This window comes from Natator depressus, chromosome 4 (assembly GCF_965152275.1).
Source record: "Natator depressus isolate rNatDep1 chromosome 4, rNatDep2.hap1, whole genome shotgun sequence".
Taxonomy (NCBI): Eukaryota; Metazoa; Chordata; order Testudines; family Cheloniidae; genus Natator; species Natator depressus.
Genome location: NC_134237.1, coordinates 141,083,313 through 141,095,978, shown reverse-complemented (window position 1 = coordinate 141,095,978; position 12,666 = coordinate 141,083,313). Strand labels below are relative to the sequence as shown.

General features: G+C 47.6%; 1 protein-coding gene across 1 annotated transcript in view; it reads right to left on the bottom strand.

Moving 5' to 3' along the window:
• The window catches only part of LOC141986946 (dedicator of cytokinesis protein 2-like), a 334,430-nt gene that overhangs the window by 133,918 nt on the left and 187,846 nt on the right, over positions 1–12,666 (bottom strand). The window contains exon 28 of the mRNA XM_074952036.1: positions 3,897–3,992. Within this exon, the coding sequence (XP_074808137.1) occupies positions 3,897–3,992 (96 nt within the window). The remainder of the gene's footprint in view (positions 1–3,896; positions 3,993–12,666) is intronic.

Here is a 12,666-nt window from a genome sequence, read left to right as displayed (position 1 = left end):
TTAACTGGGAATTGGTCCTGCTTCGAGCAGGGGGTTGGACTAGATGACCTTCTGGGGTCCCTTCCAACCCTGATATTCTATGATTCTATGATTCTATGAATCCCCTACAGCCAACAGAGGCTTCACAAGGAGGCAACATCCCTAGCCAAATGATTATTCTGTTGTGCCCTGGATGAGCAGGTCAGATACCTGGGTGAGGATAGGCATTTCCTAAGGGGGGTGGGATGGGAGCTCTGAGAGGTGTACCTGTGTTGCTGGGGTCACAGGACAGGCCAGCATGGGAAACAGAGACACTCGGGTGTACCAGAGAACAGAGCCAGGGGCTGCTGGGGGACAGTGCAAACAGATGTTCCCTCATGGCATGGGGAGCTAGGGCTCTGAGGGAAGGGGGCAGAAAGTGACCACAGAGCTGTCCCTGGGATTCTTTTCCTCATGCCCCCATCTGCTTCCCATTACACACAGGTTCAATGATGCTGACAAGGACTATGGGTCAGTTTGGCTCTGTGCTCATAAGAAGCTTCCAAACCCCTGGAGTACACACAACAGAGCTGGAAATCGCACTTGCAACAACAGGCTCTGGGAAGATGTTGACTGTTGCTCACCCCTAGGAACAGCCAGTCATGAAGCAGCCCTGCACCTCTGCGTGGAGCCAGGGAGTACAGAGGCAGCATATAGCTGATAAGTCAGGCCAAGACAGCTACCAGACAGCATTTCTGAAACTCAGATGGTTCAGGTCTTGGCAAAGATTCAAGTGGAGATGGCTGGGATCAGGTCAAAGGGTTAGATTCTCTTTGTACTGAAACTGGTCTCTAACTACCTCATCCAGTGTTCCTCATTACTACTATTATAAATTATGCATGTAGCTCCATTACCGCTCCTTTCTGCCCTCACTTCCCTGGGATGCCAAAATACACCACCCAAAAGCAAGGGAAACAAAAAACATAATGCTATGAGCTCAAATCCCACCTGATCCCCACCAAGCCTCCTTCACTCGCTTGGATCCCACACTCTAAAGGTCCTTGTCACAGACCGGCAGGTTCAGAGCTACAATCTCTCCCCCTCCGCAAAAGCGCTGGAGAGAAGGGTATGAAAGGAGATGCTATGACCAGCTGGGCCACACCCTGTCTGCCTCATTTACAACACTGACACAATGCCTGAGGGCAGAACTGGATACAGAATAGCTTAGCTAAGCAACTGTCCATAAGGCCATTACCCCCAAGGTCAGAGAGGAGCATTTAGGACTGAATCCGCAATCAATTCAGCAAGCAAAGCCACTTAAGGATGAGCAAGAGACAGTGCTGGTGATCTGGAGCTGGAAGAGCTTCCTCACCCATTGTGTCAGGCAAGCCAATGAGAGCTCTCCTGAGAAACTGCACAGATTATGCCAGGAAAACAGCCCATCCACACTGCAGCAGTGAAGTGATTCTAGTGAAGGGAGTCTGAGCCTGCCAATTGTGAGAGACTCGCTGAAGAGGGGGGATATCTCAAAATATACGCTTGAAACCCATCTCAGGATCAAACCAAAACCATTAAAGAGAAGAGCCTTGTTCACTCCTTGAACCATGGGGTCAGACTGAACTAGTAACTCTCTGAGCAGGTGTCTTACTACTTGCTACAGTAGCTCCTGGAATTAAGGTGCTAACTCACAGGGATCAGTGTAACAGCAGCACAGAGTCCTGGGCATGTCTATCCAAACATCCAGCCAAGGGGCTGCCAGCAGCCTGAACATGCACAGACCTGAGCAGAGCGACCTGCTGGAGAGATCCTCAGGCACACTCCAAACAGAGAACGTACCAGAGCCAGAGGCTCAGTGAGCCTCACAGCACCACTCTGCCATGCCCGGCACTCCAGATTTACTTCCTCCAGCAGCACTTGTCAGTGAGAACCAAGAACGGGAGGACAACACCGTTCTCAGATCCCAGCAGGCCCCTCCACTGGGAGGCGAGCTGAGCTTCAGCAGCCATTGCTCCTCTACACTATTGGTTTACAGTCATCCCCACTGACTTCCCGCTGCCACAAGAGCATCATTGTCAGCAGGACACAGAGCGTAGACCCAGCGGTTTGCAGTCTGGGCAGTCCCCGTTGGGCTAAGCTGCCATGCACTAACTCCCTGTTATTCCAGTTTCCCCAGACTCACATTCAGCCCCTGGTTTCTAACCCCTGCCCTGGCCCCTGCCCAGTGGGATTGATTTATCTCTAGCCAATTTATCAAGTTCTTTCTTCATTTTGAACCCCTCCCCCACCTGCTGGCACATCAGATCTGCTCCCCACATCAAGACACTGGCTAACCAATGAGCCATGGGGCGATCTTGCCTCGTAGCTCCTCACCTACTTGATTAGGCCATTGCACCAAATAGTCCAGCCGGGCCCTAACTCTGATGCATCAGTTGAGCAGCGCTGTGCTCCAGGGTACGTCTATACAGCCCATGAAAGCAAGGCTCTCATTCAGCCCAGGTCAACGGACTCAGGCTAGCGGGGCTCCCAGCAGTGCTCTGAAATAGCTGAGCCGATAACCATCTGAGGCTGCGGCTCAGGCTGCAGCCTGGACTCTGAAGCCTAGGAAGCGCGGGTGGGCCTCAGAGCCTGAGCCACTGGATAGACATACCCAGGATTCTGCAAAGCACTCCCTACACAGCTATTTCTAGAGCATGAGCCCCAGGAGCCCAAGTCTGTTGCCCAATGCTGGGAGGCTTGCACCCACTGGCTGTGTGGACAGAGACTCTATGACCAGCTGATGCCCTGAACCCTGAGATTTAATCCGCTCTGCATTCTTGGCATGCAGAACTCCAAACCGGACAGTCCCTACGCAAAAAAATAAATGGACACAAATCAGACATCAAGAATTGTAACATTCAAAAACCAGTAGGAGAACACTTCAATCTCCCTGGACACTCAACAACAGACGTAAAAGTGGCAATTCTTCAACAATAAAACTTCAAAAACAGACTCCAACGAGAAACTGCAGAACTGGAATTAATTTGCAAACTGGACACCATCAAATTAGGTCTGAATACAGACTGGGCATGGATGGGTCACTACAAAAACTAATTTCCCTCTGCTGATACCCACACCTTCTTGTCAACTGTTTGCAGTTGGCCACCTTGATTGCATTGGCTTCATTAGCACTACAAAAGTGATTTTCCCTCCCTTGGTATTCACCCCTTCTTGAATAGGCCACTTTCACCTTAATTGAATTGGCTTGTTAGCACTGACCCCTCTCTTGGTAAGGCAACTCCCATCTTTTCATGTGCTGTGTATTTATACTTGTCTACTGTATTTTCCACTCCATGCATCTGATGAAATGGGTTTTAGCCCACAAAAGCTTATGCCCAAATAAATTTGTTAGTCTCTAAGGTGCCACAAGGACTCCTCGTTGTTTTTACAGACTAACACGGCTACCACTCTGAAGCAGAACTCCAATGGCGATTCAGGCCCAGCAAGTAAACCTTGTTCCTGGAAGGAGCCCAGCTCCCTTCACCTGTCCTCAGAACTCACATTCTTCAACCTCAGGATGTCCCTACAGCCCCACCTCCACAGAACGAACCTCCCACTACGAGATGAGGCCCAGCCTTCTGCCAGCACCCCATGAGGGTCGACCCAGGACTCCACCCTGCCACAGTATCTGCTCCTACCATGAATTCCCCATGTACCATGTTCGGTCTTGGGCTGATGGATTTTCCAGGGGCTCTGTGTAACACCGAGAGCCTCATCCTCACCAAGCTGCTGCAGGATGAATAGCACCAATAGCAGGGGACTCTCAGGAGAAGCTCTTACCACCCCACCTCTTACCAACCCAGCACACTCTTTTGCACTCACCAGGGCCCGTCCCAGGGCCAGGCTCACTCCAAGATGCCCGCAGCCCCCCAGAACTGCACAGAGCAAGCAGCGGTACTCACTCTTAGGTCGTGCTCCTGGTCGAGGACAATCACCCTGCGATTGACAGTGCGCAGCAGCTGCTCCAGAATCATCTGCACATGCCCCTTCACCTTCCTCTGAAAGGCAAGACACACGTCATGTCCAGAGTCCGGGCAGCCCTGCCCTGGTCTCACTCCTGGGATCACCATGCAGGAGACAGAAAGGGAGGTCACCTGGCAGTTACACTCCTTTGCATGGTGAGTACTCAGAGTGCCCCAGGGGCTGTGTCAAATGCAGCTTTGGCACTTTAAAAGGGACCTCCCCCAGCAATGGCAGCAGCCGGACAGACAGCACAAGAGGAATCATGCAGGTGGCCCCACTCACAGCTGGGAGGGGCTGCTCAAAGGGCAACTCAGCCTGCATTTGAGAGCTGGGACTAAAGCAAGGAATTCTCTCTCCACACCTTAGAAACAGATGGCTGCTCGCTCCTAAGCTACGGGCTGACCTCGTGCACCCACATAAGAACATAAAAGAGTGGCCAGACTGGGTCAGACCAATGGTCCATCTAGCCCAGGGGTGGCCAACCTGTGGCTCCGGAGCCACATGGGCTCTTCAGAAGTTAATAGGTGGCTCCTTGTATAGGCACCGACTCCGGGGCTGGAGCTACAGGCACCAACTTTCCAGTGTGCCGGGGGGCGCTCACTGCTCAGCCCCTGGCTCTGCCACAGGCCCTGCCCCCACTCCACCCCTTCCTGCCCCCTCCCCTGAGCCTGCTGTGCCCTCGCTGCTTCACATCTGCCACCACTGAGAACAGCCAAGCTCCATTCTCTTTCGAACCCCCCTTCAGGTAGTTGAAGGCTGCTATGAAATCCCCCCTCACTTTAAATAACCCCAGTTAGGATGGAAGAATCCCATACACTGCCACAGGCTAGGGACCAACTGGCTAAGCAGCAGTTCTGAAGAAAAGGACCTGGGGATTACAGTGGATGAGAAGCTGGATATGAGTCAACAGTGTGCCCTTGTTGCCAAGAAGGCTAATGGCATATTGGGCTGCATTAGTAGGAGCATTGCCAGTGTATCAAGGGAAGTGATTATTTCTCTCCATTTGGCACTGGTAAGGCCACATCTGGAGTACTGCTGTTCTCAGTGGTGAAAGATGATAGAACAAGAAGCAATGGTCTCAAGTTGAAGTGGGGGAGGTCTAGGTTGGATATTAGTGATCAATGGCTCCATGTCTAGTTGGCAGCCGGTGTCAAGTGGAGTGCCCCAGGGGTCGGTCCTGGGGCCGGTTTTGTTCAATATCTTCATAAATGATCTGGAGGATGGTGTGGATTGCACTCTCAGCAAATTTGCGGATGATACTAAACTGGGAGGAGTGGTAGATACGCTGGAGGGCAGGGATAGGATACAGAGGGACCTAGACAAATTGGAGGCTTGGGCCAAAAGAAACCTGATGAGGTTCAATAAGGATAAGTGCAGGGTCCTGCACTTAGGACGGAAGAACCCAATGCACAGCTACAGACTAGGGACCGAATGGCTAGGCAGCAGTTCTGCGGAAAAGGACCTAGGGGTTACAGTGGACGAGAAGCTGGATATGAGTCAGTAGTGTGCCCTTGTTGCCAAGAAGGCCAATGGCATTTTGGGATGTATAAGTAGGGGCATAGCGAGCAGATCGAGGGACATGATCGTTCCCCTCTATTCGACATTGGTGAGGCCTCATCTGGAGTACTGTGTCCAGTTTTGGGCCCCACACTACAAGAAGGACGTGGATAAATTGGAGAGAGTCCAGCGAAGGGCAACAAAAATGATTGGGGTCTGGAACACATGACTTATGAGGAGAGGCTGAGGGAACTGGGATTGTTTAGTCTGCAGAAGAGAAGAATGAGGGGAGATTTGATAGCTGCTTTCAACTACCTGAGAGGTGGTTCCAGAGAGGATGGTTCTAGACTGTTCTCAGTGGTAGAAGAAGACAGGACAAGGAGTAATGGTCTCAAGTTGCAGTGGGGGAGGTTTAGGTTGGATATTAGGAAAAACTTTTTCACTAGGAGGGTGGTGAAACACTGGAATGCGTTACCTAGGGAGGTGGTAGAATCTCCTTCCTTGGAAGTTTTTAAGGTCAGGCTTGACAAAGCCTTGGCCGGGATGATTTGATTGGGGATTGGTCCTGCTTTGAGCAGGGGGTTGGACTAGATGACCTCCTGAGGTCCCTTCCAACCCTGATATTCTATGATTCTATGATTAGGAAACACTATTTCACTAGGAGGGTGGTGAAGCACTGGAATGTGTTCCCTAGGGAGGTGGTGGAATCTCCTTCCTTAGAAGTTTTTAAGGCCCGGCTTGACAAAGCCCTGGCTGGGATGATTGAGTTGGGGTTGGTCCTGCTTTGAGCAGGGGGTTGGACTAGATGACCTCCTGAGGTCTCTTCCAACCCGAAGATTCTGTGATTCTATGACATGTGAAGTACTCCAAATTCTTGACACACAGAAGATGACAATGTTGCCTCCCAGTCTATCTGATAAATATCTATGAATTATGATTTATTCAGAGATACTGTATCAAGAAGGTTTCAAATAATCCCAGAGTAATATTGCCTAAAATTTAGAAACATCAAAAAACATGATAAAATAAGTCATAGGAAATAAGTTTATAAAATGTGTGATCATTTAAGGAAATGGATGAGATATAAAGAGGCAGAGGACTATGAAAATTTGGTATACCTATTTAGCCAAGAGAAGTTCTTTGATGCCTGGGGCTGGCTGAAGTAAGGGCTGCAGTGTGGGATAAATCCTCAGCGACTAAAAGATGCAGCCCATGCAGCTGATCTATTTGTGCAAGCGAGGCCATTTGTGAAGTGCAGGTCTGAGGAACGGGAAACACCCAGCGTAAAGGGAGGGGTCCCGCTTTGTCCCAGGTGAGGGGTTGGGTCTGAGCCCCTACCACCCCAGAAATGGTTGCCTCAAGGTTCCCGGCCCAGAGTGATGGCCTGAGAAGGCGTTATTTGTGTAAATCAACTCAACACATGAGGAAGCAGTGTGCTTTGTATGTGGAATCCACGCAGGGATGCCTGAGGTGATCACAGTTAATTGTCTGTTCTGCACTGTGACACTACACCCCATATTCTCCATAGAGATATTCTTATGATATGAATATGGCATAACTAAGATGTGCTTTAGGCAAGATGGGTCATGTGATGTATCATTGGAAAGGTTCTGATTTACTGAATGTGATTATCCCATTTGTATGGATGTATCATTTCTGTATCTGAAGTTAGGAATACTGACTACGTAACAATTACAAGTGCAGGTTTCAGAGTAGCATCCAGTGAAGTGAGCTGTAGCTCACGAAAGCGTATGCTCAAATAAATTTGTTAGTCTCTAAGGTGCCACAAGTACTCCTTTTCTTTTTGCAATTACAAGTGCATTTACACCTGGGGAATGCCCACCAGACAGAATGCGATCAGCCTGAATGGGCCATTAGGGAGAACAATAGGACTTTGAAGATACTAATCTCCCACCTTCCTGAGAAGCTTCCTGGGATGCTGCAAACAATATTTGACTCCTGGCTGCTTTGACACTGCAGGGTCATGTGATCCTGTCACCTGGTACTGGACTCCATCTTGGACCCCTAGTATTTTTCCACTGATAAGGGTGGGGGATAAAGCTAGGAAACAAAGGATTCCCTCCATATGTAAATCCTGTTTAAGGCAGGGAAGTGAGTTAATCAGGGGTCATTCCTCACTGAATCCCTGTCCAGGATGACTGCTGGAAACATCTAAGAAACAAAGACAAAGGTGGTGGGGAAGGACTGAACCTGGGCTGGAAAAGGTGTCTGGTCTGTGAAAGAAATACCTAGAGTTTTAAGCTGCAAGCAAAAGCAGCTTGTCTTCAAGAACCTCTGTAATCTGCCATAAAGCAACATTTAGGGTGAAAAGAAAAGGAGTACTTGTGGCACCTTAGAGACTAACCAATTTATCTGACCATAAGGTTTCGTGAGCTACAGCTCACTTCATCGGATGCATACTGTGGAAAATACAGAAGATGCTTTTATACACACAAACCATGAAAAAATGGGTGTTCACCACTACAAAAAGTTTTCTCTCCCCCCACCCCACTCTCCTGCTGGTAATAGCTTATCTAAAGTGATCACTCTCCTTTCAATGTGTATGATAATCAAGGTGGGCCATTTCCAGCACAAATCCAGGTTTTCTCCTCCCCCCCTTTTTTCTACACACACAAACCCACTCTCCTGTTGGTAATAAATTGGTTACTCTCTAAGGTGCCACAAGTACTCCTTTTCTTTTTGCGAGTGAGCTGTAGCTCACGAAAGCTTATGCTCAAAATAAATTGGTTAGTCTCTAAGGTGCCACAAGTACTCCTTTTCTTTTTGCGAATACAGACTAACACGGCTGTTACTCTGAAACCTGTCATTTAGGGTGAGAAACTACCACTTGTAACCAGTTTCTTTAGTGTATTAAGCTTAGTTTGCGTGTTTGTTTTTATTTGCTCAGTAATCTGCTTTGATCTATTTGCTATCCCTTATCACTTAAAATCTATCTTTTGTAGTTAATGAACTTGTTTTTGTTTTCTCTAAACCCCGTTTGTGAAATCTATAACTGGGGGGTGCAAAAAGCTGTGCATATCTTCCTCCACACTGATGGAGGGAGTGAATTTCATGAGTTTAAATTGTACAGTTTTCTGTGCAGTGCAAGCCAATACAATTTTGGGTTTACACTCCAGAGGGGGTGTGCATTTGAGTGCTGGGCAATCCCCTAGCCGAGTCTTCCCATGCAGAGCTGATTTCAGTGTCTGTGTCTTTCTGCAGCTGGGTGTGTCCCTACCTGTGTGTGTGCTGAAGGAGGCTTGAGGGCCTGACTCAGCAGGACAGTGTAAGGGAGCCCAGGCTGGTGGAACAGGCAGGCTCAGTTGTACCCCGGTACACCAGGTGGCACCCTGGAGTGGGGGGTAACCCATCACATGCCCTCCTGGAGGTGGACAGAGTTTATTAAAGAGGCCAGTGTAAATGGCAGAATGTTCCAAGAGTGGAAGCACACAGTGCCCAGATTATACTTGGTAGGAAAGATCTGACTAAGGAATCAGATATGCTTGCAGGGGAGAGATATGAAACCACTTGTACCTTTGGCTCATGCCTAACTAGACTGGGAAGGTTTAAAAGATGCTTGGAAGGTGGGGCTCTCCATAAGATACCCGTGGATGTGTTGGTGGGAGAATGATATTATTTCACTGCCTAGGGCTGTTAATATTGGGAATCCCTCTTGCTGTGGCTATGTCCTGGCTTGCAGACACACCCCCAGCAGAGGGAAGGTGAAAACTCCACACCCTTAGCATCAGAGATAAGCTATATGTCTACGAGGAGTTGTAAGAACAACCATGCCGCATCAGACCAATCGTCCATCTAGCCCAATATCTTTTTTTTGAGATGGGGCCACTAGAGCTGCAGGCAGTATTCAAGCTGTGGGCGTGCCACGGATTCATAGAGTGGCACTGTGCATTTCCTCTCTTATCTTTATCGGTTCCTAATGGCTCCTAACCATTAGTTTAAAAAAAAAAAAAAAAAAGAAAGAAAGAAAAAAAGCTGCCCTGCACGTTGAGCCAATGTTTTGAGAGAACCAGTCGTGCTGATTCATCAGAACGGCCAGGCTGGGTCAGACTGAGGGTCCATCCACCCCTGGAGTCCTGTCTGCTGACCACGGCCAGTGCCGGGGCCCCCGAGGGAGTGAACAGAGCAGGGACTCACCAAGGGATCCATCCCGTTGCCCATGCCCAGCGTCTGGCAAACAGAGGCCAGGGACCCCATCCTTGCCCATCCCGGCTAATAGCCATTGATGGACCGGTCCTCCATGAACTTATCTAGTTCTTTTTTGAACCCTGTTACAGTCTTGGCCTTCACAACATCCTCTGGCAAGGAGCTCCACAGGTTGACTCCGCGTTGTGTGAAGAAATACTTCCTGCTGCTCATTAATTTCATTTAGTGACCCCTAGTTCTTGTGTTATGAGAAGGAGTAAACAACACTTCCTTATTCACTTTCTCTACACCAGTCATGATTTTAATAGATCTCAATCATATCTCCCCTTAGCCGTCTCTTTTCCAAGCTGAAAAGTCCCAGTCTGATTAATCTCTCCTCATATGGAAGCCGTTCCAGACCCCAATCATTTTTGTTGCCCTTTTCTGAACCTTTTCCAATTCCAATATATCTTTTTTGAGATGGGGTCCGCACATCCGCACACAGTATTCAAGATATGGGCGTACCATGGATTTATATAGAGGCAACATGATATTTTCTGTCCTATCCCTTTCTTGATTATTCTCAGCATTCTGTTCACTTTTTTGACTGCCGCTGCACATTGAGTGGATGTTTTCAGAGAACTATCCACAATGACTCCTAGATCTCTTTCTTGAGTGGTAACAGCTAATTTAGACCCCATCTTTTTTTATGCATAGTTGGGAATTACTTTTTTCAATAAAAAAGTGGCACCTTAGAGACTAACCAATTTATTTGAGCATAAGCTTTCGTGAGCTACAGCTCACTTCATCGGATGCATACTGTGGAAAGTGTAGAAGATCTTCTACACTTTCCACAGTATGCATCCAATGAAGTGAGCTGCAGCTCTACACTTTCCACAGTATGCATCCGATAAAGTGAGCTGTAGCTCACGAAAGCTTATGCTCAAATAAATTGGTTAGTCTCTAAGGTGCCACAAGTACTCCTTTTCTTTTTGCGAATACAGACTAACACGGCTGTTACTCTGAAACTTTTTTCAATGTGCATTACTTTGCACTTATCAGCATTGAATTTCCTCTGCCATTGTGTTGCCCAGTCATCTAGTTTAGTGAGATCCCTTTGTAATACTTTGCAGGCAACTTTGGACTTAACTAACTTGAATAATTTTGTATCATCTGCAAATTTTGCCAACTAGCTGTTCACCCTTTTTTCCAGATCATATTTATAAATATGTTGAACAGCTGTGATGGGGCGTACTAGGCCTTCATGGCCCTCTGCTAGAGACGACCATGGTCCTACTACACCCCACACCAGGACAGGAAAAGAGCAGTGAGGGTTGGCCCTGCAGGCCTGCCTGGAATGGCTGCTTCCGTTCAGCCAATCAGAGCCCCGCAGGCTCAGATGAAAGGAGCTGTAGGGCTTTAGCAGGTCGGTTCCTGGCTGGGACCAGGGAGGTGAAGAAGGGTGCTCCTCTCTACTGAAGGAGCGCGACTGGCTGCATTTACTAGACCTGGGAGAGAGAGGACCTGAGAACTGTAACCCTAAGATAACAAGTGAAAGGAAAGAGACCAGGTGGGAAGAAGCCCAGAGAAAACAGCAGCAACTAATTAGAGGCGGCAGTGCGTGGCTCCTGTGGAGAGGTTCCCCGGGCTGGGCCCAGGGAAAGTTCCCCCACCAGCAAAGGCAGGCCAAGGAAGAATTTGGGGTAATTGTACCTCCATCACTAGACTGAAATGTCATGTGGTACCAAGGATATGTCAACACTATTATCTTGATCAATCACACTTGTAATGTTATCAAAAAAAGTATCGAGTTAGGTTGAGAGGATCTATCTTCCATTAACCCACATTGATTGTCGTTAACTTCATTACCCTTTTTTAATTCTTTATTAATCGAGTCCCATATAACTGCTCCATTGTCTTGTCCAGAAATGATGTCACACTGACAGGCCTGTAATTACCCAGGTCATCCCATTTACCCTTTTTAAAAATTGGCACATTAGCTTTCTTCCAGTCTTCTGGAAATTCCCCAGTGCTCCAAGACTTATTGAAAATCAACATTAATAGTCCTGCAAGCTCCTCAGACAACTCTTTTAAATCTCTTGGATGCACGTTAACTGGACCTGCTGACTTTAAAGATGTCTAACTTGAGTAGCTTCTGTTTAACATCTGCTAGCGATACGCGTGAAATGGGAAGAATGTTATCTTCACCATATGATGAGACACTGACAATATCCGTAATATACTTAACAAACCTTGTGGAATTAAGATTAAACTGTAATTCAGTAAAGTGTAACATTATTGAATTAGGGTTAACACCTTTGCAGTTCATTGTATTACAAATGCAAATGTTTACACAGTACTGTGAGATTGTATGGAACTTCTTTAGTAGAATGACAAGATTAATGCAATTTCTGGAAGTTCAAAGGTCTTTCTGGAACAATAGGTATGAAGTGTATTTCCTAAGGAAATACCTTGAGGTGAGGGGAATGAAAATCCTCCCCCTCTGAAGCCAATCTTTCGAAGATATGCCCCGAGGAGAGAGACCCTTTGTATACTAACTACTTGCTTCTGGAAACTCCAGTTCAAGGAGCCCTGAAGTGTATAAAAAGGAAACTGAAGATGTCATGCGTGTTCTTGTTTCAAGCTGAAGATCTGATGAACTTGTAACCACAAGGTGTACCTAAGGTGGGGTATTAAAAGTCTGCACCTGAGCATTTTCCATGGTTCCTAACTTCTGATTAATATTCATTAACAACTAATACCCCGTTTTGTGCTTTATCTGTTAGGACACTGATCCATAAGCAAATTAAAGATGTATTATTCTTCCCACAGGATTCCAAGAAATCTGATAAGTTTAGAAAATGAAGGTCTGATTGCCCTGAACAAAGCCAATCATAGTACACATCTGAACTTCTCAGTCATACAGTTCTGCTGATGCACCAGACATCCAACCCACGGACCCCAGACCCACTATTACAGTCCCAGTCTCCCCACCCCATTGCTTGGCAGGAGCCCCATCTCCACCACCTCTCAAACTCAAGGTGACAGCAAATGTAAGGCTGGGGGCTG